General features: G+C 46.1%; 1 protein-coding gene across 1 annotated transcript; it reads left to right on the forward strand.

Annotated features, from left to right (window-relative positions):
• The first annotated feature begins 2,109 nt into the window (after positions 1-2,109).
• HMGXB3 (HMG-box containing 3) lies at positions 2,110-21,558 on the forward strand. Its single transcript, XM_080554831.1, has 20 exons — positions 2,110-2,303; positions 2,726-2,873; positions 3,287-3,461; positions 3,943-4,506; positions 5,119-5,217; positions 6,743-6,874; positions 8,583-8,995; positions 9,342-9,517; positions 9,823-9,920; positions 10,496-10,594; positions 11,093-11,242; positions 12,919-13,220; positions 14,633-14,760; positions 15,384-15,515; positions 15,792-15,976; positions 16,583-16,802; positions 17,883-18,016; positions 18,413-18,529; positions 18,892-19,101; positions 19,551-21,558. Exons 2-20 carry the CDS (start codon positions 2,728-2,730, stop codon positions 20,025-20,027), a joined length of 3,957 nt encoding a protein of 1,318 aa, XP_080410957.1. The 5' UTR covers positions 2,110-2,303; positions 2,726-2,727; the 3' UTR covers positions 20,028-21,558.
• The last annotated feature ends 916 nt before the right edge of the window (positions 21,559-22,474 follow it).

Consider the following 22,474-nt stretch of genomic DNA (forward strand, 5'->3'; position numbering starts at 1 on the left):
TTCTGCTTGAGGGCTAACACAGAGATGATGTCCAATTGCACGCCACTCACTGGGAAAAGGCGCCTCAGCCCCACCGTACCTGAACAACTTGATGTTGACTGAACAGGAGACAGGATTGAGCCTTGCAAGGCTTCACAGAAGAGGGAGGTCTGGATGGATGACAGTAATAATAATCTGCTACGATATCTCATTTATTTAAGCAGACTCTGAAGTCAACTCTCTCTGAAGTCAACTCAAAAATAAATGCTGGTACCTGCTGTAGTTCAGCAGTTGTCTTTTGAACTCCTTCAAAGTGGCCCTTGTACTTTATCAGTGAAACGAAGGGGGAGAGCCCTGTTTAATCTCCAGTGTTTTCTTTTGCAAGGCAACAGTGCTCAGAGCATCCTGGGAGCAAAGCACTGCTTCTCTCCTGAAGCACCAGGCACTCCTTTGCAACGCTCCTCGGGCTTACAACAGATACTGCTGCACAGCAGCTTCCTCTGTTCCTCACAATGCTATTACAGCATAGTTAAATTAATTTACATGCTGCTAATATCACTTTTCTGAGATAAAGCAGTGTGTCCACGGAAGAGTCAAAATGCCCAAGTAAGGAAACAGCTTGAGTTCCTGACACAACGGACAACATTCATGCAGTGAGAAGCTCCTCTGCGAAAAAAAACAAGGGAAGCATGGCTGCTTTCATTCTTTTTTTTTTTTTTCTTTTTTCTTTTCTCTTTTTTTTTTTCTTTTTTCTCTCAAATTATTTTTTTTTTTCGTTCATTAGTCCTGTGAAGCCTATCAGCCTTTTCTTCCAAACATTTGGCTAGGTAATAATTTCAACAAAATTCTAGCAGTCACATATTGATCTGGATAAAATACAGAGCTTTGGGAAAGTACATGGTTTGGATTAAGCTGTATAGGGTTTGACGCAGAACAGACAGTTTGCACCAATTATCTGCGCATAAACACAAGCAGACCACATAAACGGCTGCAGAACTTCAGGAGAATAAATAACTGGTTGCAGATTTAATACTGGCTGTCATATCACTACTTTGTGCGTTTTGCTAATGACTTACTAGACAAGAGGAGCCCTTATTCTGCTTCTCTGAGATCTGAGAAGGCAGAAGATAGATGTGGTTTACATTTCTCTAAAGTTAGAACTCATGATGTAAAACACAGAAATAGACATGGATAGAAAAAAAGCCAAAATGTGTAATTTAAAAAACGTGTTAAAGTAATAGCTGCACGATACCCCGCTTTCCAGAGGGTTCAAAGAATTGGCTACGTGTATATAGCCCTATAAGGCTATTTGTTCCCCGGAGAACAACATGCTAATTTTCAGTGCTTGTGAACAGCAAGAAAACAATTACTGTGTTTTGTACGGCAACTTTCGTTCTTCAAAACTGAGGGAGAAATGTTGTTGGAGAAACGTTGGGACTCAAAGATCCCGTGGGCGTTTGGGTTGGCTGCACTCGGGGTGACACCATGCTTCGTGCCAGGGAAGTTTTCCCCACCAGCTGGTTCTGGACCAACCACCGCCTTGGCCATTGAGGTTTCAAGGCTATTTGGCTGGGTCTGAATTTTGGGTTGCCACCTCACTTGCCTCGTGGCTGGGAACGGGAGCGGGACTGATGGTGTTGGTAGGCCGGGGAGCCAAGGAGCAGCGCTCTGCCCTGGTGCCTCCCCGTTACAGGAGGAGAAGGGGCCACGTCTGGGCACTGCCTGGGGAGAACCAGGAGGGAGAGGGACGCGTGGTGCTCGTGAGGGGCTGCGGGCGGCCTGGCTGGCACCAGCCTGCTTGGGACCACTGGATCACGCAATACGGTGCTGCTCGTGTCGTGTGGTGCTTGCAGAGCGGCTGCGGACGGTGTGACCAGCCCGCCCGGTGCCACCGAGCAAGGCCATATGGTTCTGCTTGTGCACACTTGTCCCTTCCAGCTGCCGGCGACAGACACCCAGCCCTGATTTTGCCCAACAGATTTCGCCCAACAGATTCTCGCTCAACAACATTGTCCCCTCCCGGCCACCGTCCGGCCCCCCCCCCCCCCCGGCGCTTCCGCCCTTCGCCGGGCAGGCGGCTGAGCCCCGCCGCCGCTCCGCCACCCGGAAGCGGTTCCCGGCAGCGCTTCCGGCGGCGGCGGGAGGCCGCTGAGGGTCCGGTGCGGCCCCGCCTCGCCTCCGGCCCCGGCCCCGGTCCCGGCCCCGGCCCCGGCCCCAGCATGCGGGGCCCTCCCGCCCCGCCCCGCCGCCGGCCCGCGGCCCCGCCGCCTCCTCCCGCTCCCCCGGCTGCGATGTGACCGGGGCTCGCCGCCCGCCGCCGCCCGGTGAGCGCCGGCCTTGCCCCGGTGGGGCCCGGGTTGGGATCCGGGGGGCCGCCGGGGGGGGGCCCGCCGCTCCTCTCAGGGCTCCCCGGGGCCTGCGGCTGGGTGCCGGGGGGCAGCGGGGTGAGGTGAGGCGCCCCTGGATCGCCAACCGTTCCCTCGGGGCTTCCAGGGGGGCTGCAGCCCTTAGGTGCGCTCACAGCACGCTTGCACGCTACAAAAGCCACGCTAAAAAAAACAGGTGTTTTCTTCTAAAAATAAATAAGGAGGTAGCTCCTAGTTCTGTTGGCTGGTTAAAGGCAGGCGGGCCTGCAAGCGACGCTGTCGGTTTAGAAGGGGTGGGTAGGAGCAGTCTGTAGGGAGAGAGGTGTTCGGTAAGGCGGCGCGTCCCTGACGCGAGGTGTGTGCTTGGTGTGTGCTCCTAGCGATGGAGGCTCCCTACGATGGCACCGAGGTAACCGTGGTGATGGAGGAAATAGAGGGCGCCTACACGTACGCGTCGCCAGTGCCTTCGAAGAAGAAAAAGAAATACAAAAGTCCGGGTGATCACGGAGAAAAAGCCAAAAAGCCTAGGTGAGTTCTTTCTGCCTTCGTTTATTTTCTGTCTTGAGTGTGGGGGCAATTTTCCTTGCAGCAGTTTATAAGAATAAACGTTGCAGTACACGTGGAACACTTGATAGCATAGAAAACATTAAAAAAATAGCGTGACACTTTGGGCTCACTCTGGTGTGCCTTTATGAGTGCTAGCAGCGCTTGATCTAAGCTCTGTGTCCTCTAGAACAATTTGCCTTAGGCTCTTTTTCCTTACTGCAGAGGTTCTCATCAGAATCTTGATTTTTATTTGGTTTTAAAAATGCCTTTGGTAATAGCAGTGAATATAACACGCTTATAATTTGTCCTTGAGACCAGTGTAAATCTTAGGAAGTTCTTTCTCCAAAGGGGTTGCTGTAGAATGAGATTAATGCTTGTGTCTGGTTGCATTTCAGATCCGCTTACCTCCTGTACTACTATGACATTTACTTGAAAGTACAGCAAGAGCTGCCCCACCTCCCTCAATCTGAAATCAACAAAAAGATCAGCGAGAGCTGGAGGTTGCTCAGCGTGGCTGAAAAAAGCTATTATTTGGAGAAAGCCAAGCTAGAGAAAGAAGGATTGGACCCGGTAAGTCTCCTTTCCTGCAGTTCTTTCTCGTGTGAGGAGAGGGAGAGGCCGGTAGCTGTAACTGCCGTGGCTCTTAACTGCTTACACAGCACTGGCAGTGGGAGAGTCGTTCAGCTGCAGATTCCCGTTTGTGTTTCTGCTTTATGACCGCCTGTACAGAAGCAGTGTGTGAGGCAGTGGATTTCTTTCTTTTGCCTTCTGTTCAATCAAGGGATCGTGTTTTGAAATTGAGGATGGAGATGTCTGGTATCTGCTGATGGAAACGGTAGTTTCTTGTGTCATGTCATCAGGGTGATGGGTGGTAAAGTGGATGATAAAAGCAGCGCTGAGAGGGACTGCGGGCTGTCATGTGGAGAAGTTCCTAGCCAGCTCTGTCAGGAACCCGTTTGAGCTTTAAGATCTAAAATACTGAAAAAGATAGAGAACTGACTCCCTTCCTTTTTCCTCTTTCATTTATTCCGTGCTCTGTTCTTGCCAACAGAACTCCAAGGTGTCCACTCGAACTGCAGTAGTTCCAGACATTCCAGGTTTCCGTAAGATTCGTCCTCGCTCAGATTATGTAATTATTCCCAAAACCACTCTTCAGGAGGACAGGAGCCGGCAGCCACTGGAACTGTGTGTGACACAGGGTCAGGCAGCACGTGGAGGCTTGACAGCTTCCACCAATATCATGAATGTCCCCCGTGATGCTGTGCAGAACATCCTTTCTGTGGACTCGAGCCACGTTGGCGTTTCTGAGCAGTGCATCGCCATCGAAGGACTGTCGGAAGAGACTGCTTCCTTTGGTCAGTCAGAGCCTGTGGAAGAAGTGGTGGCATCGGAGGTTCTCTCTCACTACGTTGCGCCCGTGACAGATAAAGTGGCTGGGGACGTCCTCTTGGATGAGGCTTCTTTGGAAATCGAAGGGCAGCCGTATCAGACGACTCGGGTTGTTATTGAAGAGACTCTAGTTAGCAGCTCCACGGACGTCCCCAACGGGAGCATCGCTGTGGCCCGTCCCCAGGTTTCAGATGGTGTGTCTGTGGTGACCGTAGTGACCGGGAGGGTGAGTTACTCTAGGGACCCTCCGAATCCCGTCAGCTTCTCGTGCGAGATGTCTGACTGCTGTTTAACATGTTTTACTTGAGATTCTCCGTGGCTGCAGGAGGTGTTGCGCAGCAGTGTGGCAAACAGCAGCTTTCTGACCTCGGTGATTGCTGCGTCTCTGCCTCCAGATTCTCTGCTATATGCTGCTATCGCTTATGATAGATGACTGATAGAGACTTAAAAAAATATTTCTTTTAACAATAATTCGGGTGGCTTCCGCAGTTGGACTACAAGATTCTGGGGTGAAGAAACAGGTTACCTCTGTGCTCGTGAGAGCTGTTTTCTTGGCTGCAGAGAGAAGGGAGTTTTAAGTTGAGGTGTTAGGGATCTGTTACAGAAACATTATGCTGTGAAGTTTTGGGTCTGCTGTTTTCAGCTTCAAGTTGAGAAGAATTTGATGATTTCCAGAGCAGACCTGGTAAGGCTTTTGAAACAATCACTCTTCTTTCCCGCTTTCTGGTCTCATCAGTCCTCAAGATACATGCTCAGCAGCAGTGTTCACAAAAGGGTGGGACGCAGGCCACTTTGTGTCTTGTCTTCTACATGTAATTTCCCTTTGATTTCGTTTTAGGATACTGAAGAGAGCACTTCCTCCACACCTGCTACACAGTTTATTATGTTACCTTTACCAGCTCACTCCGTTGTGGAGAACCCGACGTCAATTAAGTTGGTAAGAAATTCAGTCTCGTGGTATTTCAAGATATGGATGTATTACCATAGGGTTGTCTTAAAGATGGTAGAGTAGGAAGGGTTTGATCATGGTACAGTTCTTAAAGGTAGTCCAGTTTTAACTCATCAGATCAGTTGATAGATTTCTTGTCCCTGCCTTTACACCTTGTGTATTCTAATGGAGCTCTTTGACTTATAGACCTGCTGCCTTCTCCCTCAAGGAGTTTTTGGAAGCAGATGGGAGTACATATCGCTATCACAACCCCTCTGGCTAACAGCAGTTCCTTTGCTGCCTTTTTCAAGGTCTGTGTAGCCTTGTATGGCCTCTGCTTGGAGGCATATCTGTTTCATAAAATGCCAGTGTCTATCCCTTCGAGGGCAAGAATCCTCTCTTGTGACAGGAACACGTGAACTCCCCAATCATGTGGTGGCTGTCACTTTCCCCACGTGATGGGAGAGGAGCAGTAACCTAAGATTTTGAGAATCCCTGGAGAAAAGTTCATGTGGCTTGTTGCGTGAGGAGCAGTGCTGTTATTTCTCTAATCTCACCGCTCTGACCACCTGTATTTCTGTAATTGTTGCGAGACTTCACCGTGCAGCCAGCACAGCAGCTTCTTGTGGTGTGTAAGGTCGCATGAAGTCCTGTTTTCTGGGTTCTTTGTGCTTCCAGCTGGTGGAATGCTGCAGGTATTTATATTGATACCTAGCATGGTATTTGTCCAAGTGTCTTAGGGAGAATGGAGATGCATCGGGTTTTTGTTCCTGAGAAGAACCTAGCTTAACTTGTCTTTTCCTTAATGGTAGCACTTGCATTTCTAGGAAAATCAGCCCTAGTTAGGGACTTACGGCACAACAGCTCCCTCAGGATGGCAGGTACAGAATTTTGAGAAGTGCTGTGCTGACAAAAACTCTGTGTGTAGGTGTAGTAGTCCTGGCAAAGACTGGTTTAGCTGTCTTTATGAGCAGCGGCTGGTGGTGCTGCTGCTGTTGCAGCAGTTTACTGTGAGTTACGGTAAAGCACCGGGGAGTACTTTAGCACTACACAGAACAACAAATTACCTTACTGATGAAAAATACCTCCACGAGTGTTTGTCTTCAAATATTGTCACTCTGACATGAATGTATTAATTGCATATTGCCTCACTGTGGACTGCTGTTTGAATCATTTCTATGTTGTCTTATTAAGACTGTCAAATTCATAGGAGAGCTGTTACGTCACCGAAAGCATAAGGTTAGCTTCTCCTGTAGGTTATATGCATTGTTCATCTCTGCTCTGCAATTTGATCCAAGTTCTGGTAATACTGAAGGTTTGTGTACAGACTGAACGCTTAAATTCAGCGTAACTACGGCGCTGAGTCACTGATACAGCTGGGTGTTGGCTGGTCGGTAAAATGAATAATAGCAGAGGGCTGGCAGAGTTGCTAGATAATGTTTGTGAAGTGCTTACCGGGGAACAAGGGAGTGATGAGCACAGCTTGGTGTTTTTTCCAGCTCCGTAGAGAAATTCTTGGCGACTCTTGTTTCAGACAACCACCTATACTCGCAGGGGACATGGGAATTGTACCAATCCTGGCTGCTCCTTCACTTATGTCACCAGACATAAGCCACCAAAATGCCCAGCATGTGGGAACTTCCTGGGAGGGAAATGGATCCCGAAGGTAAACTTGTTTTCCCTTCTTTTTCTCTTCAGACAAAAAGCGCTGTTTTTATGAAAGCCTGTGAAATTTCTAGGCCTGTGTTTGAAGTTATTCTACAAATTCAGATTTTTGTGGTGATCTTTCAACGTGGTTTTATCAACAGAAAGAAAGAGTAAATCTGAGCAATGGTAGGCGTGTGATCATTTGGGAGCCATGTGATAGTTGGTCTAGTGGAAGCTGAAATGTCGGGTATTGTTGGTTCGTGGCTGTGTGTCTGATTGTTCTCGATGTTCTGACCTTTGGAAGGAGATTTCCAGATCTTGGTGTAGTTGTGGGCATGGTTGTTGAATGGAAAACTTTTTCTCCACCTGATACCTACGATACTTAAGTTACTGGAATCTCCTCTAGCTGTGTACAACAAGTAGTTGCTCCTTAAACCTTGGCAATGTGAAGGTAGTTACTGAGCTCTGAACAGATGTGTTCATGAAATTTGTCTGGAACGAGGCCCCTCAGGCCCAAATTAAAGGATGTTCTCAGTGTGAAAATTTGTTCTGGCTGTTAAAATTTCAGTGACTTTGTGTGCATTTGTCCTGAACCGATGTGTCTAGATTCATTAAGCATTTAGGGGGAAGAACTTTCTCAGCACACAAACTGTAGAGTCTGACCTGATGGCTGAGCTTACTGTGTGCTGGGATACAAACAGCAACGATATCTTTTGTGCTGTAAACCTACTGAAGTAGATAGATGGCTAACTGCAAAAAGGTCTTTCAGCCTGAATATGGCATGCCTGCTCTGTTAAATCCTACGCTAATTTGAACTGAAACATTTTAGGGGGAAGGTTTTCCTTCTGTCTTACAGCTATATGCTGCTCTTCTGGGAACATGCTTGCGTAAACAGTTTCATTTATTCTTATGGTGTCATGCCTTGGAGAAAAACATGCAGCAGCATTTTTTTTTTTTTTTACTGGTAGTAACATCAGTAGGACTGAAACTAAGTGAATACATACCTTCCTGTTCCTTAAAAAAGGGATTATGTTAGAAGATGTCTGGTTTTAGAAACCTAGAATATTCTGCCGAGCATAAACTCTTGAGAAAGCTTAGAATCCGTGTGTTTATCACACCAGAAACTCTTGACTACTTCTCTGATAGGATTTGTTTATTACCAGCTCAGTGCTCCATCTTACCCTCATTGACCTCAGTACACAGCTCTTGTAGCCTTAGTCTTGAAGGTAAAACTTCGCTTAAAGCTGAAAAACCGTCCTGAGCAATTCTGTATTTCCTGACTCCCTCAGATGCATGCTTTTCTGAGTGCTTCTACACCCCTTTGCACTTCACTGCAATTTAATCCAAAAGATGCAAGTTCTGTATCTAGCTCCCCTTGGTTCCTCAGTAGCATGGAAGAACAGACAGCATCAGAGAGCTGAAGGTAGGAAAGGGGAGTGTAGGAGGTGGGTCCTCGTTCCAGAGGGTGGCCGATGAGTTTGTGATGTTGATGCTAATGGTGATATTTAAGAGAGTTTAAGGAAGACTGATTTTTCAAAGTAAAATTGTCAGGAGGCTAGATAAAATGTTAACAGGGACTTTCCTGTTGTAGAAGATGATGTTCCTGCTCTCACTTGCAATTCATTGCTTAAACACTCAGGATTTTGCTGTTTTGATCCAGCATTGAATAGGCCATGGCAAACCAGGCTATGTGAACCTCTGAAATGTGCTCTTCTTCTTGTTTCCAGGAAAAGCAACCAAAAATCAAACCTGAGCCAAATTCAGGCACTTCTCTGAAAACTCCGGCAACTAAAAGAGGTCAGCAGTCAGTGCTCACAGAACCGGCAGCTGTTTGTGAGAGCACCTCGAAGTCTGCCCTGGAAAGCTCTGAAGCGGTCAGCCAGCTGCTGAATGCTGTGCCTGCTGGGGGGCAGATGCAGGAGACAGAGTGGGAGGAAGTGATCATCTCTGAGGCTCACATTCTTGCAAACAGCGTGCTTGGTGAAGACAGAGGGACTGCTGCCAGAGTGATGGTTGGTCAAGAGAGCCAGCCACAAGGAGACTCTTCTACAGAGCAGGCAGAAAAAGATAGCGTAGGGCTGGGAGCGCCGCCGCCCTCTGAGGTGCTGAGTCCAAATACCTCTGCAAAAAAGCCAGCGGGGTGAGTTATAGGAGTGTGTGATGTCTGATGTGTGCTGATGGAACAAATCCAAGAAATTGAAGGCTGTTGGCAGTGCTTCGTGCAAGACCGTCTGTGTCCTGTCTGCTTTCTGCCACTTCAAGATCGTTCTTTTGAAATGGTTTTGTCCATCAAAGTTGTTTTTTTTTTTTTAAGTGACAATGAAATTGTCGTGGTAGTCACAGGGCAGATGTATCTTTAGCACTATTTCTCCTTTCTACTGCAATAGCTGTGATTATTGCGCTAATAAAGCACAGGAGAGAGGAGAAAATTGAGGGTGAGAGGGAAACCATGGAATTTTTTTCCAATTGTAGCTCTTGTCTTTTAGAATTGATGCTCCAGCTGCTGCACACAAAGGGCAAGAAGTAAAGAGTAAACCAAGACCGAAGCCCTCCTTGCTGGCTGCAGCAAGGCCCATGCGAGCAATTCTGCCCGCACCAGCCAGCGTGGGGAGAGAAGCCAGCACTGAGCAGGCTAGCAAGAGACAGGCGTTTGCAAACACTGGTAAAAATACTGGTTCTCTGGTATGCTTTGGGAGTGGTTGTCTTTCCTCTCTATATTGAAGTGGTCTTTGTCAAATACTAAGATGTGTCTGAAGGGAGATAGTGAGCTATCCTAGGTTTAAAAAAAAAAACACCCTCGATTTCTTTCTAACCAGAAGGGCAGGTAAATGGGACATGAAACACCTGCTTGTGTCACTTCAAGTTCAGAGGAAGAAAATCTCATGTGACTCTGGTTTCATTTACTGCAGAAGAAAACAGGACTTGTTTTTTCTTATCTAACCTGCTGCGTTCTTTTCCTTCTTCAAGACAAGCATCCCCTGGTGAGAACGTCAGGCCTGAAGCCCAGTACACTGAAACAATTGGGTCAGGCAGTTCTGCAGCCACCAAGTGCTGAGGAACAAAAGGTATCTGTGGCTTGTTCTTCGAATGCACAAACCTTTCCTTGGGATTATTTTCCCCTAATGAGGGGTATGAGCTGAGTGCTGAGAAATAGAATATGAGAATGTAGCACCCTTATGATGACGGAAGTTGTGACCGACAGTTTTTATGAGATGGCTCTGAAGCAGTGTGAGTGCTGGATGGCCAGGAGCAGGAACTCAGCTGAGAGATGCTGTTGGACAATCCTTTGTCCGGCTGCTTTGAAAACCTCCTGGTTACTTCCAGAAGATATTTGAGGATCTGGTGGTGGTTTGGGAATCTGACATGTAATACTGACTGCTGAGGGAGTCTGTTTAACCTGTAAAAGATGATTGAGTAGGAAGTAAAGCTTGCTAAGATGCTGGAATACTTCTACCTGAATTTTAAAGCCTTAGTATGCAAAACAGCACGTTGTAGTCCCCTGATATTAAATGAACATTACCAGATTTCCTGGGGGGAAAAATGCTAATAGGTATTTGCTTACAGGATGTGTGTATTCAGTAGTAGGTGTCTCATGGGTGTTCTTTTATTTGTTTTTTTTATTTCTGCTTTCAATCTCTAGCTCCACAGCACTTTGCCCAACAGCGCATCGCAGGTTAAAGTAGTGGAGGTCAAACCAGATGTGTTCCCTTCCTACAAGTACAGCTGCACTGTAACTTTGGTGAGAATTTTTTAGGTGGTCTGAGTTGCACTGTGGGGATTGTCATCTCTGGGATGAGGTTGTTCTGTGGCTTTTGTTTTACTGACTTGCAGAAACATTATCCTGTGTTTAATGTGACCATTTTGTGCTGTATATGTCATCTGTTGACTTAATCTGGGCTCTCTGTGCCGTGTTGCAGTCATGTTTGGGACCTTGTTAAGACATGGATTTTTCTTCATACTCTGGCACAATTTGCATCGCCTCCTTGAGCTAAGCGGGGAGGTTCAGTGGTTTCTGAATGAGTTTACTGTGTGGAGTGTCTGTGGTCTCTGGGATTTGCCTCAGAGCATTTGAGTACTGGTTAAAATGTTACGTACAAAGTGATAGGGCCTGCTTTTTAACCTTTACTCTAGGTGTTATAAAATGGGGAAAAGCATATAATAGTCAAGTAGAGTATTCTACAGTCATGTTAGCATGTAGAAGTCAAGGTCAACAAACATCATTTTTGTGTCCTTCCAGGATTTGGGACTGGCAACGTCACGTGGCAGAGGGAAATGCAAGAACCCCTCGTGTAGTTACGTGTATACAAACAGGCACAAGCCACGAGTCTGTCCAAGCTGTGGCTACAATCTTGCCAAAGACAGAGCTGAGAAAACAGCAAAATCCCTGGTAAGGTTCGGAATGGTTTGTCTTTCAAACCAATATTGTGGAGTGGGTGGGGAAGTATCTTAGTTTGCAGGTTCCCATGGGAACATGTTAATTTTCTTTTTCCGTTATGGTAAGTCTGTTTCTAACAATAATGTCCTACTGAAAATACTTGTGACCATGTTTTTACTGTTCAGCTTCTGCAATGGTGGTATTTGAGGCTCAGAGTGAGACAGACAACACTCAGTTCTACCACTGGATGTCTCTGTAGCTTAAAAATGCTTATGGTATGTTACTATGTGCTGGGGAAATCACCCCTGAAATCACATTTGTTGTGTCAGCTTTGTGGAACTTCAGACTTCATCAAAAAACTTCCAAGCATGCTCTGCTTTGTGACCAGTTTGTGACAAATGTCAACGGAGTTAGTACATCTTGTATTAGAGCTTCCTATTTTTAGGGGTTTGTAGCGCGACTTACTTCCAGCCTGAAATTATTTCTGGATGTAGTATTTTCATTCTGTTGTAGCACGATGTTGTTCAAGATTTCTTCTGTTCTTGTACTTGGATGTAAATAGCGTATTGTGGATTTTGTTTTGTTTGCTTCCGAGGTAATCTGTTTTTTTCCCCAAAGTTTCAAAGTTTAGCTTTTCTTGTACAGGATTGTTTTGCCATTTAAAAAAAAAAACAAAAACTGTCCTGTTCTTAGCTGGGATGTCCACTCAGCATTTAGACAGACAACTGCGTTGTAGTCTGTGCAGTAGTTTTACTCTTTCGCTTGATTTTTTTAAATTTTATTTTGAAGTACATAACTTTGTATATTAAAAACATAAAAAATAAACAAACTGAAATGGCCTGTGTGAAATCCACACGTAAGCAGATGTGTAGGGAACAGCAGTACGCTTAGCTCAGCTTGCATTCTGAGAGGCATGCGGCTTGTCTCTTCCTCATTTTTTAAAAAAAATTCTGGTTTTTAGTTGTGTTTAACATTCCTATCACACAGTTTGTTGTTGGCTCTGCTTTTGGACTGATCTTTTATCTCATTGCTAGACTAGACAGAAAAACAGGTTGAAATGTTAGCAGAAGGGTTTAGGTGATCAAACAGCTTAGCTTGTCTGTGTTCTCTCTGTTCTTCTGCGCCACCTGGAGTTCAGTTATCCTATGCTTGTGCACCTGTACGAAAGAACTGTGGCTGATCAATTGTAATAGATCGATGTATTCCATACATTGCAACCCCTAGTTCTAGTTTAACACTTGTCAATCCTAGCACCTGTACAGTTATGCAGGCTGCCATGGCTGTCTGGCCGTGGTATACAGGAGAATGTGCCTGATAACCTACGGAGAAAGGCAGTGGTGATTGCCAGGTGTATTGAAATGTTTGTATGCCTGCTGATGGTTGTTCTCCCCTTCCTAATCCTCAATGCCTGCAATAACAGTCCAGTACAGTGAGAAGTCTGTGGTGGTTTAGCAACATAATTGGAGTTCCTGGAAAGTCTGGGCTGTAATGAAAAATTTTAGGTGAAGTAACTTAGGCTTGAAGCTACTGTCTGCGATCACTGATTGAGCAGAGAAGTCAAGTCTACTGGGTACAGAGGTTACTGTGATTCTCCTACCTCTTGTGACTTTTCTGGACTTCTTTATATTTCATCTTCACACATGCCTCACTGAAAAAATGTTTTTTTGTTTGTTTTTTTTTCTCTCTAGGAGGTCAGTCCAGGCCAGTCTGACGTGCTGAACACCAGCGAGCCCTTAACCCCATCCCAGAAAGAGATCCAGCGCCAATCCACCCTGCAGTTGCTGCGCAAAGTCATGCAGATCCCAGAGAATGAATCAGAACTGGCCGAGGTCTTCACACTCATCCACGAACTGAACAGCTCGCGGCTCATCCTGTCCAACGTGAGTGAGGAGACAGTCACCATAGAGCAGACCTCCTGGTCAAACTACTATGAGTCTCCATCTGCGCAGTGCCTCCTCTGTAACAGCCCGTTGTTCAAAGGGGGACAGAAGTAAGATTCTGTTTTAGACTTGTGACTTTTTCACCCTTGTGCTGGTATTCTGTGTTAGAAGTATGCCTGAAATAATACTTAGTTTAGCTCCAATATTGAGGCTGGTGTAAGTGACAGTGAATAATCTACGTGTCTGTGGAAAAGGCTTAGCTTGATAGCTGTAAGGAGTTTCTGTTTCTCTTGCACTGTTTAGTTTGTCATGGTTACCATTTCCGTACAGCAAGAGAGCTTTATCAAAGACTGGCTGCTAAGTCTAGATGTAATTTTTTCTTTGAAATGGAGTCTTCATTACTCATCCCCTCTTTGTTTTCTATTCTGATGTTTTTGAGGCTGACAGGCAAAATTGTGGGATTAGAGATGTGTGTTGTGTGATTTCCCTTTTCTCTCTTCCAATCTGAATGTTTGCTGTGTGGATCTTTTTGCTTATGATGTTTTCATTCTTTTTATGGTTTAGCGTGGGCTTGAGTGAATCCTTTTTGGAACCTATACCCAAATTGAAACCTGAAAGACTCTCAGAAACTACTAGTGTACAGGCTGGATTACTTTACCTAGTTTTGTGTAAAAGCCCGTAGGGTATCTCCTCACTGAGTCTGCCAAACATCTTCCTGTTGCCTAAAGCCTGAGCTCAAACATTTCCAAAACAAAATGTCATGTAGTTTACTACTGTGTTTCTCTTTTCTGGAACCAAGAAGATTTTCTTGGTACCAGTTAAGGGTGTTTGATTTGGTCAGGCTAGTACTAACTGAGAATCTTCCAGCAGAGATGCTTTTTATATGTAGTCATTTTTGCAGGTGAGTGCCATGTTGTACCCTGTCCCTGACCTTATCGCTTCCAAACTGTGCATTGTAAATCTTCTGTGCTGCTCTGCTTTGCAGCGCTCTGAGTGTAGGACTCTCACATGTGCCTGCATAGGCTCTAATTAAGCTGCTGCCAGTGGGAAGGAACTAGCTTTGGATTTAATTCCTATTTTCTCAGGTGGACAGTTACATTTCTGCTACTAAGGCACAACTGGCATTTTCCTGTCTGAACTTCCTCCTTGGCAGCCTGGTTGTAAGGGAGGCGGCCTTTCAGAATACGTGTGTGCAGGGACAGACTTGGGCAGAATGTGTTACTAGTCACTGTTGGCTGCTCTGCAGCAACAGGGCTGATGCTGCTCTCAGGGCAGCTGAGGCTGTAGCTTTTCTTTACCTCTCAAATCCTATGCACTCAATACGTGGAGCTGGAGAAATTCTGTAGTGCTGTTAAAAGAATGTGAACAGTGACCTGACTGCCAGGGGAATCCGTTTAAAAATGAAACGTTTTTTTGTGTTGTGAATTGATGTGAACTGGCTTAGACTGACATGCTAACTGCAGTCCTGGACTGAAAAACCTGTTGGCTTAACCCTGAGCTGTCTTTTGCTTGTCTGTTACAGTTCCCTTGCTGGTCCTCAGGAGTGCTGGCTGCTGACAGCGAATAGATTACAGGTGGTTACAGCTCAGGTCAAACTGTGCTTGAACCTTCAGTGTCTGGCCCTCCATAGCTTCATGGATATTTATACAGGTAGGAAAAAAGTGAGCATACCAACTTACAGCATGAGTACAGATTAAACCCTTCAGAAGCCATGGGACTGTATCAGGACATTGTCATTGCACAGAAAAGTCTCTGGCATACCCCACTATATTAAACTTGAATTATTTTTTTCCTTTAATTATTCTGCTGTTTCTGTAAGTAAAGCTATATGTGTGAGAAAAACATGCGTGAATACTTTGAGGAGCACCATACCTTGCTTCGTTGTTATAGGTCTCCTCTGTCTAAGTACAAAATGCTGGGTTTTGTGAGGCAGTTCATAGTCAAAGACATCTCTGCAGTGCTTTATTTTTTAGCGTTGACTGGTGACAGCTGAGCAGCAGTCACTGTGGGCTTCCTGCAAGGCAGCATGGAGCCAAGGAGATAGATTGGCTGTTGTTCCTTGTAGCATTTTTAATTTAAAGACAAGGCTAGAAAGTAATTTAATCTTGCTAACATGCAAAGGGAATAGTCACATAAGCTCTATTCAGCTGTTTTCATTGATCCTCTGAACTGTACTCATAAAAGTGTTTTGCATATCATTAAGAAAGGAATATGTTTCATTGTGAGGAATATCTGGAACCCGACAGACAATAACTGTCTTGTTTTAACTGCAGGCCTTTTCAATGTGGGTAACAAGTTGCTAGTGAGCCTGGATCTTCTGTTTGCAATCCGAAACCACATTAAACTTGGAGAGGATCCCAGAGTGGCTGTTGGCAATATTCTCGACTCCGTTCAGGAGCAAACTGGTGGGTTTTCCCTCTTTTTTTTTTTTTAACCATAACACACCAAACTTTGTGACCTGCTAATGATTGTTAGGTTGTAAAAACGGGAAAACCCACCTCTTCTGGTGTGGTGTGTTTCTGTTAAATCACTTCCTAAACCCAACAATACCTCTGTGACCAGTTCTCTGTAGCAATTCTCTGGAGGACAGGATTGTTTTTATTCTGCATAGGAGAGGTTCTGCTACCTCTCTACTGTCTTTAGGAAGTGAAAGCTGTAACAGTGGCATGTTCTCCTTTCAGAAAAAAGCCTGAGCTCTGATGAGCAGGCTCAGCTCCAGGAACTGCTGTGCAATGGCTACTGGGCCTTTGAATGCCTCACTGTCCGGGATTACAACGATATGATCTGTGGAATCTGTGGCATAACCCCCAAGGTAGAAATAGCCCAGAGGAATGTGGAAAATGTCCTGGCATTGAAAAACATAGAGGTAAGCTTTTCACAAACTTCGCATCCTGTTCAAAGCAGATCATAACGACTTCTGCTGAGTCTGGTCTTTGTAATGCATGGTAATTACACGAAGCCTTTGTGACCAGTTTTCTGCTGATGCTTGACAAGAGGATGTGGCTGGAGTGGTGATGCCTGCACTTCCTCTTAGAGGTGTTTCAGGAAAACAAGATCTTCTGTCTCTGGACCACAGCTTTGGTCCAGTAGCCTCTGATAGTAGGGATCTTTGTTGAAATTTGCTGGACTTGGCATTCTTCCTGTGATACGAAGGAATCTTTCTACCTTTTTTTTATTGTTTTCTCCCAACAGCAGTTTCCTTGAGGTGCTGTTTTCCCTAATGGCAAAAAAATGCCCTAGTAGTAGTATGTAGCACATCTGGCTTTTATGTCAAATAAACAGTTTGGACTTTCACTCAAAGAAAAGTGATTGTGGGGAACTCCAAGACAGAATAGGAGCCTGATGTCATCCTGTTATACTTGGCTTGAGCACGCTTCTGGGTAGTCCCTGTGCCTTGAGTGAGCCTGACACAAAATTCTCGAATGAGCTATGGTTATTTGTGTTTGACCAGTGTGTTTCTTGCTCTTTCTAGTTTACTTGGCCAGAATTCTTGGCATCGAGTGAAGTGAATGTGGAAGACTTCTGGTCCACAATGGAGACAGAGGTGATTGAGCAGGTGGCTTTTCCTTCTAGCATCCCCATCACAAAGTTTGATGCCTCTATTGTTGCTCCTTTCTTCCCTCCACTGATGAGAGGAGCAGTGGTGGTCAATACTGAGAAGGACAAGAACCTGGATGCGCAGCCAGTGCCAGGTAATTGCTGAAGTGCTTATTAAGCAGTACTTGATGTGGTGATGACTTGAGTATTTTGGTGATGTTTAGAGGTGTATGACTGTATAAAAGGTATGTCTGCTGAGATAAGAGAAGACTTCTGGGAGCAGTCCGCCTGTTCTCAGGATACTGAGCAGCTTGAGCTTTGACCTGCCCAGTGAATCTTGAATACACTGCTGTGCTCTGATGCATTTGAAATATGGGGGACATGAGAACACTGCACCCTGAATGAAATAACATGGTCTCAGTGCAGAAGGAAGCAAGCACAACCTGAATGCCAGTCAGTATTGTTTCATGTTAGACTGATTCTTGCTGCTGTAAAAGCTGCAGACAGTGCTTGCTATCTCAGAAGGTGAATAAGTCTTCAACAGGATGTGAAAAAAGCTTAGGAGATGGATGTGTTAGTCCTGATCAGTGTTGTCAGCATTCAGTATATTCAGGGCATGGACTGCATGTAACAAGAAGCCCTAAGAAGAATAAGCTCAGATGAACAAGAGCTAAATTCAGTCAGCACCTGGTTCCTTTAACATTCTAGTTATTAGATATTCTGAAATTTGTGTAAACTGGCTTTGTAAGTTTAACAAGCACGCGAGTTGGCTTTGCAGTGAGGGTTACGGCTGTCTGTAGAGAGCTGAGCTGCAGAAGGGCTACGTGGGCTTTCGTGGGAGTGGAGCTACAGAGAAAGAACCAGGGAGGAGATGTGAATGGCAAGCGTGGAGCTGCTCCGTCCAAAAGCAGCAGTCACGCTTCTCTGTGATCTGCTGTCGCTTGTTTATACTCACATCAGTCCAACCAGTTAGTTAAAGGTTATAAGCAACAGCCTGAACAAGTGCTCATGGAGCCTGCAGTTCTCCTGGGCTCAGTCTGCTCAGAGGCAACCTCACTAGCAAAGGGTTAGAGCAAAGTGCGGGCCGTGGCTCGCTTTGCAATTAGCACTGTTCACAGCTTTCTCTTGCTGGCAGTTGACTGTGCAGTCCCTGCTTCTGCAGTCTTCAGAAGAAATTACTTTGGTGACTTCCCTTCCTGAGAAAGAATGCTTAGACTTGTTTCCTGCCTTTGCAGGTAATGGGAGTGCCTTGGTGAGGCTACTTCAGGAAGAAAACTTCAGGCTTGAGCTGATAAGCTCCTACAGCGAGGAAGAGCTGCAAAGCTTTTTGACACAGTGTGACATCCCCTGGGAGGCTTCAGATACAAAGGTAACGGCTCGTTTACCCACATACCGCTATTTAGGAATGGAACTGTTTGTCACTATCTTCCCTTAGTTTACACTTGCCATGCTAGATTATACACTTCTCATCTGACTGTACCGGGGCAGGAGTGGGTTAGGAATGAGTGCCTGCAGATTATAGGATTACTAACACATTGTGAAAGAAATTGAACTCTTGTAGGCTGGGAAAAAAAGGAAGCCCGTAATTGCCATTTCCATATCAGGTAATTGCTTGTCATCCTCGTGGTGCTGACTGCGGGATTAGGAGGTTATTGGACAACATGCAAGTTAAGATTTGGAAGTTCTTGTCTGCAGCCTGCTCCCTCTTTTGGAGAGTCTGTTAGTTTGTCATGTACAGACTTTCTCTGGGGCCTATCTTTTCTAGGACCAGCTCTGTTACTCCCTCCTGGCTCTCTATGACTTTGTCCAGAATGGGACAAGCATCAAACCAGCTTCTGCTCATCACACAGGAGGAAAAATCTACAAAGTGTGTCCACATCAGGTGAGAAAGGCCGGTTCTTACCTTGCTATTCGCTGTCAGCTGACTTAGGAGCTCCCTCATGAAACAGAAAGAGCGGAGTGGGTCCCTCTGCGCCTTGGATGAAACACACTGCCTTGGGGGCTTGGAGTGTGAGCAGTCCTGCAAGATATCTCACTATCGACTAGTGATCTGAAACCTGTGTCTGATGTTGCTGCTGAGGTGAAGTTCTGCACAGGATGAAGTGAATGTGTCCGATGAGGAAAGAAAATCTTTAGAAAAAGTGGTTGTCTGGTCACTGCATTGTCTGGAATACCTGAAAGGAAGCTGAATTTATTTTTCTTAAATTCTGATATTCTGTTTGCCACTAATCCCTTTCTTTCCAGGTTGTGTGTGGCTCAAAGTACGTAGTAAGAGGAGAAAACGCACGGGATCACGTGGACCTGTTGGTTTCCTCACGTCATTGGCCTCCGGTGTATGTTGTCGATACGGCCTCTTCGGTGGCGCTGTGTGCAGACATCTGCTGTCCTGACCTGGCCTCCCAGATGTGGGGCAAAAACCAGGGCTGCTTCTCTGACCCTATGGATCCCCCAACGGTTAGTTGTGTCCACCTATGTTGTGACTCAGCTTTGCCGGTGCATAGCTCCTGAGCAGAGCTGAAAGTGTTGTGTTGCCTGTGCTGTATTAGGTTCGCACTCTTTAATGGGGAGAACTGTGCTGGAAGTGCATTGTAGCAGTTCAACTCATGAACTTTGGAGCGTGTAGCTTATTTTGTCACAGCAGCTCCTCTCAAACTGCTGCTATTTCTTGAGAAACGGGAGAGGAAGAGAGCTGCTAGCACCCTGGGATTATCTCTGAGGGCATAAGGGTGGGGAACGTATAGAACCACCTTTGTGGCATTCAGGGGAAGCATAACTTGGCCCTCCCCCTGTCCCAAGTTGTAGATCCGGTTGGAGTTGAGCTGAACAGTAGTTTTATATCGTGCTTCTTAACTGTGGGGAAGCTTGTTGTTGTTCTACCTGGTGTGCATCTCTCTCTCTCCCAGTACGTGTCCTGCCCTGAACTGTTAGACCAGCACTACAGCGTAGACGTGACTGTGGCTGAGCACTCTGTTCAGCACCCTATCACCAAGTCAGCAGCACGCCGAATTGTTCACGCTGGTTCGGAGCAGAACAGTCACCAAGATCCAACGGCTCGGCACCACTGCATCTCCCTGTGCCGGGAGCTGGAGCCTTACAACGCCATCATTGCCGCTATCAGTGACAGCAAAACCAGCAACGTCCGCCAAAGGCCCATCACCTTTGAGAATGCCACACATTATTACCTCTACAACCGCCTCATGGACTTCCTCACCAGCAGGGAAATCGTGAATCGACAGATCCAGGAGATCGTACAGAGCTGCCAGCCGGGGGAGGTGGTGATTCGGGATGCTCTCTACCGGCTCGGAGTGGCCCAGATTAAAACAGAAACGGAAGAGGACGAAGAAGAGAAGCAGGAGGATGATAAAGACATTGCTGAGTAACAAAACGGCTTGTTGGTTTCTCGTTCTGGTTGTGTGGACGGGTGGGCTGGGCCAGCTTCTGCAAGGTTTGGGCAGCTGTCTGGCTTGAGAATTTAATTTTACAGGTTGGAGGTGTGATTCCGGTGGCTTTGACTGCTGTTAATGACCAAAGAGCTGTGTGCTTCCAGCGTGTCATAAGTGCTGCCATGAGTGGGTCTGCCACGCTCCTTGCTGAAGGCTGCAGTTCCCTCCCAAGGTGTGCAGTGGACCCACTCTTCGGCTGCGTGAACTGTTGTCCTCCCTGCAGCTGGTGAGTGGAGAAGCAAGAGGCATTTGTGGTAGCAGGGAGTACGCGTGGTCAAGTGCACAGGTTTCTTAATTCTGAATCTTGCTTACTGATTTCTTTGTGCATATTGGTGGCAGGGCTGGGGGTGTGGAAGCAGTCACAAAAGGCAGACTGCTAAGAATTCTCCTCAAAACGTTCAAAACAGATGAGTTTAGGACGCTGGTTCCTGCTTGGAAATCCTGCAGAGCTCTTGTGTTGGCTGCAGAGAGTCCGTAGTTGAGCAGGAGGAGCCACCGTGCAGCTTTAAGATGCCCTCTGTGGGGAGCCTCTCTGGAGGCTGTCCTGTATCCAGGATGGTGAGTACTTTGGCTGCAGGTTTCTGGAATTATTTGTTCCGTCACATGAGCACTAATAATTTAGAAGCTGAAACACATAGCAAGTGAAGGGTGTTCTGTGTGGTAAGGTAAGAGTTGATCAGGTGAGCCCCGGGGAATCGAGTTCATTTGGGGGATATATGAGGTGATGGCTGTGGAAACAGGAAGAACGTTCAAATTTCTATGCTGTCCTCTTGGACGCTTTTTTTTTTTTTTTAGTTGTTTTGTTTTGTTTGAGGACTTGAATTTCTGTTATTCTACTCTTAGAACTGAATCACAAAGACAGTTTGTGGGATCAAGGAGAAGCAATGAATGCAGGGTCACCAGAGTGAGCAGAGCTCTGTAGTCCTCCCTTACAGGAGGCCCTGGGTGAGTTGCATCCTTGTGTGCAATCGCAGCACTCTGTCAAGTGTCATATTTGCCCTGCCTGTGTCCACACAGCACTTGTGGCTTAGAGGAGCCTCTTGCTGCCCAGGTTGCTTTCTCTGCTCCTACAGCATGTCTAAAGAATGCTTTAGGCTCCGGTTATAAAGCTGTGCGTTGCCTGCTGTGAAGCTGTTGCAGGCAACAAAGCTGAAGAACACATTTGCTGTGATCTGGAGAGGAGGGGGATGTTGAACTGCTAAGTTGCCATCCGGGGAGTTTATTTTGTCTGAGTGAGCAGCGGGGAAGATTCAGAGGCTTGTGGTGTGGTTGAAAACTCCCTTCTGTGAAGGGGAACCTATTGAGTACCGTACTGTAAAAGTAAATGTATTAAGTCTGAGCAAATGCAGTAATTACGGCTTGGGGTTTTTCTGTTAAGAATATTAACTTATTATAAGAGATGTTAGTGACTTTTTCAGTCAGTGATAAAATTTAATAAATTATCTCCAATTTTGGGGGTGAAACTGTGGCCAAGTGAGTTGGTTTTTTGCCTTCAACACCTGGAGGACTGCAGTGGGAAAGGGCACAAATACGGTTTGTGTGTAAATCACGCTTCCAGTCTGCACTACCATTGTGGTAGCAACAAGCCTGGTTTTCTCAGAAGCAGGAGAGGCAGCTCAATAAAATTCCTTGGGCCCTTTCACTAGTGTCAAATGCAAGCCTTTCAGAACAAAACGATCCTGTTGTAAGAACTATACTTCACTATATTTAAGTGGCAAGAAAGTAGTCTCTGCAGTTAGAATGATCACTTCTGGCACTTAAATCACAATCATAGGTGTTATACCCCCCCCCCTTGACTCCGAATGTGATTTGAAGCTTGAATGGTCCTTGTGTAACTCCTGGGGTTTTCTGTGTATATTTATTTTTAAGGGGCTTCTCAGTACTGTCAAGGTTTCTTTTGGTCTAGGTAGCTTGGAATGGATCTCAGAATAGAGTTTGTTTGAAAAGTGATCTAAATTCATTTTTCCATCTCCAGGCTCAGCAGTGTTCAGACTGAATTAATAAGGGTAGGGGAGCACTGGCAAACCTGTGAGCATGAGATGCTCAACTCCCCAAATCTGCCTGCTCTCATTCTGCACTTCCTGCCCAGGGCAGCTCCTGGTGACTTTTGCAGGAGAGATTCTGCAGCAGGTGACAGTAACTTCTCTTCAGGATGTGTTTGATAGCTTGAGCTTCTGCTGCCTCTGAGCCATGGCTACAGGCGGTTCTGCTGCAGTAAGGCTGAGTCTCTGCTAGACTTCTGCCTCTGCCCTGCCCTTGGCATTGGCCTGCCTTTCCCATGTCTCAACTACGGTGACCGTTGTCAGTTGTCCCATCATCGTGATTGAAATTACCCCCCCATTGTATGTGACTACTTCATTCTTCTGAATTACAGGAAGGCCATT

The sequence above is a fragment of the Anser brachyrhynchus genome (genome assembly GCF_964034855.1).
Source record: "Anser brachyrhynchus genome assembly, chromosome: 14".
Taxonomy (NCBI): Eukaryota; Metazoa; Chordata; class Aves; order Anseriformes; family Anatidae; genus Anser; species Anser brachyrhynchus.

Coding starts and splice junctions, on each gene's coding strand:
- HMGXB3 (XM_080554831.1), top strand. CDS start 2,728: ATGGAGGCTCCCTACGATGGCACCGAGGTAACCGTGGTGATGGAGGAA. Junction 13,221..14,632: donor TTGTTCAAAGGGGGACAGAA/GTAAGATTCTGT, acceptor TGTCTGTTACAG/TTCCCTTGCTGGTCCTCAGG. Junction 18,530..18,891: donor ACAAAGTGTGTCCACATCAG/GTGAGAAAGGCC, acceptor CTTTCTTTCCAG/GTTGTGTGTGGCTCAAAGTA.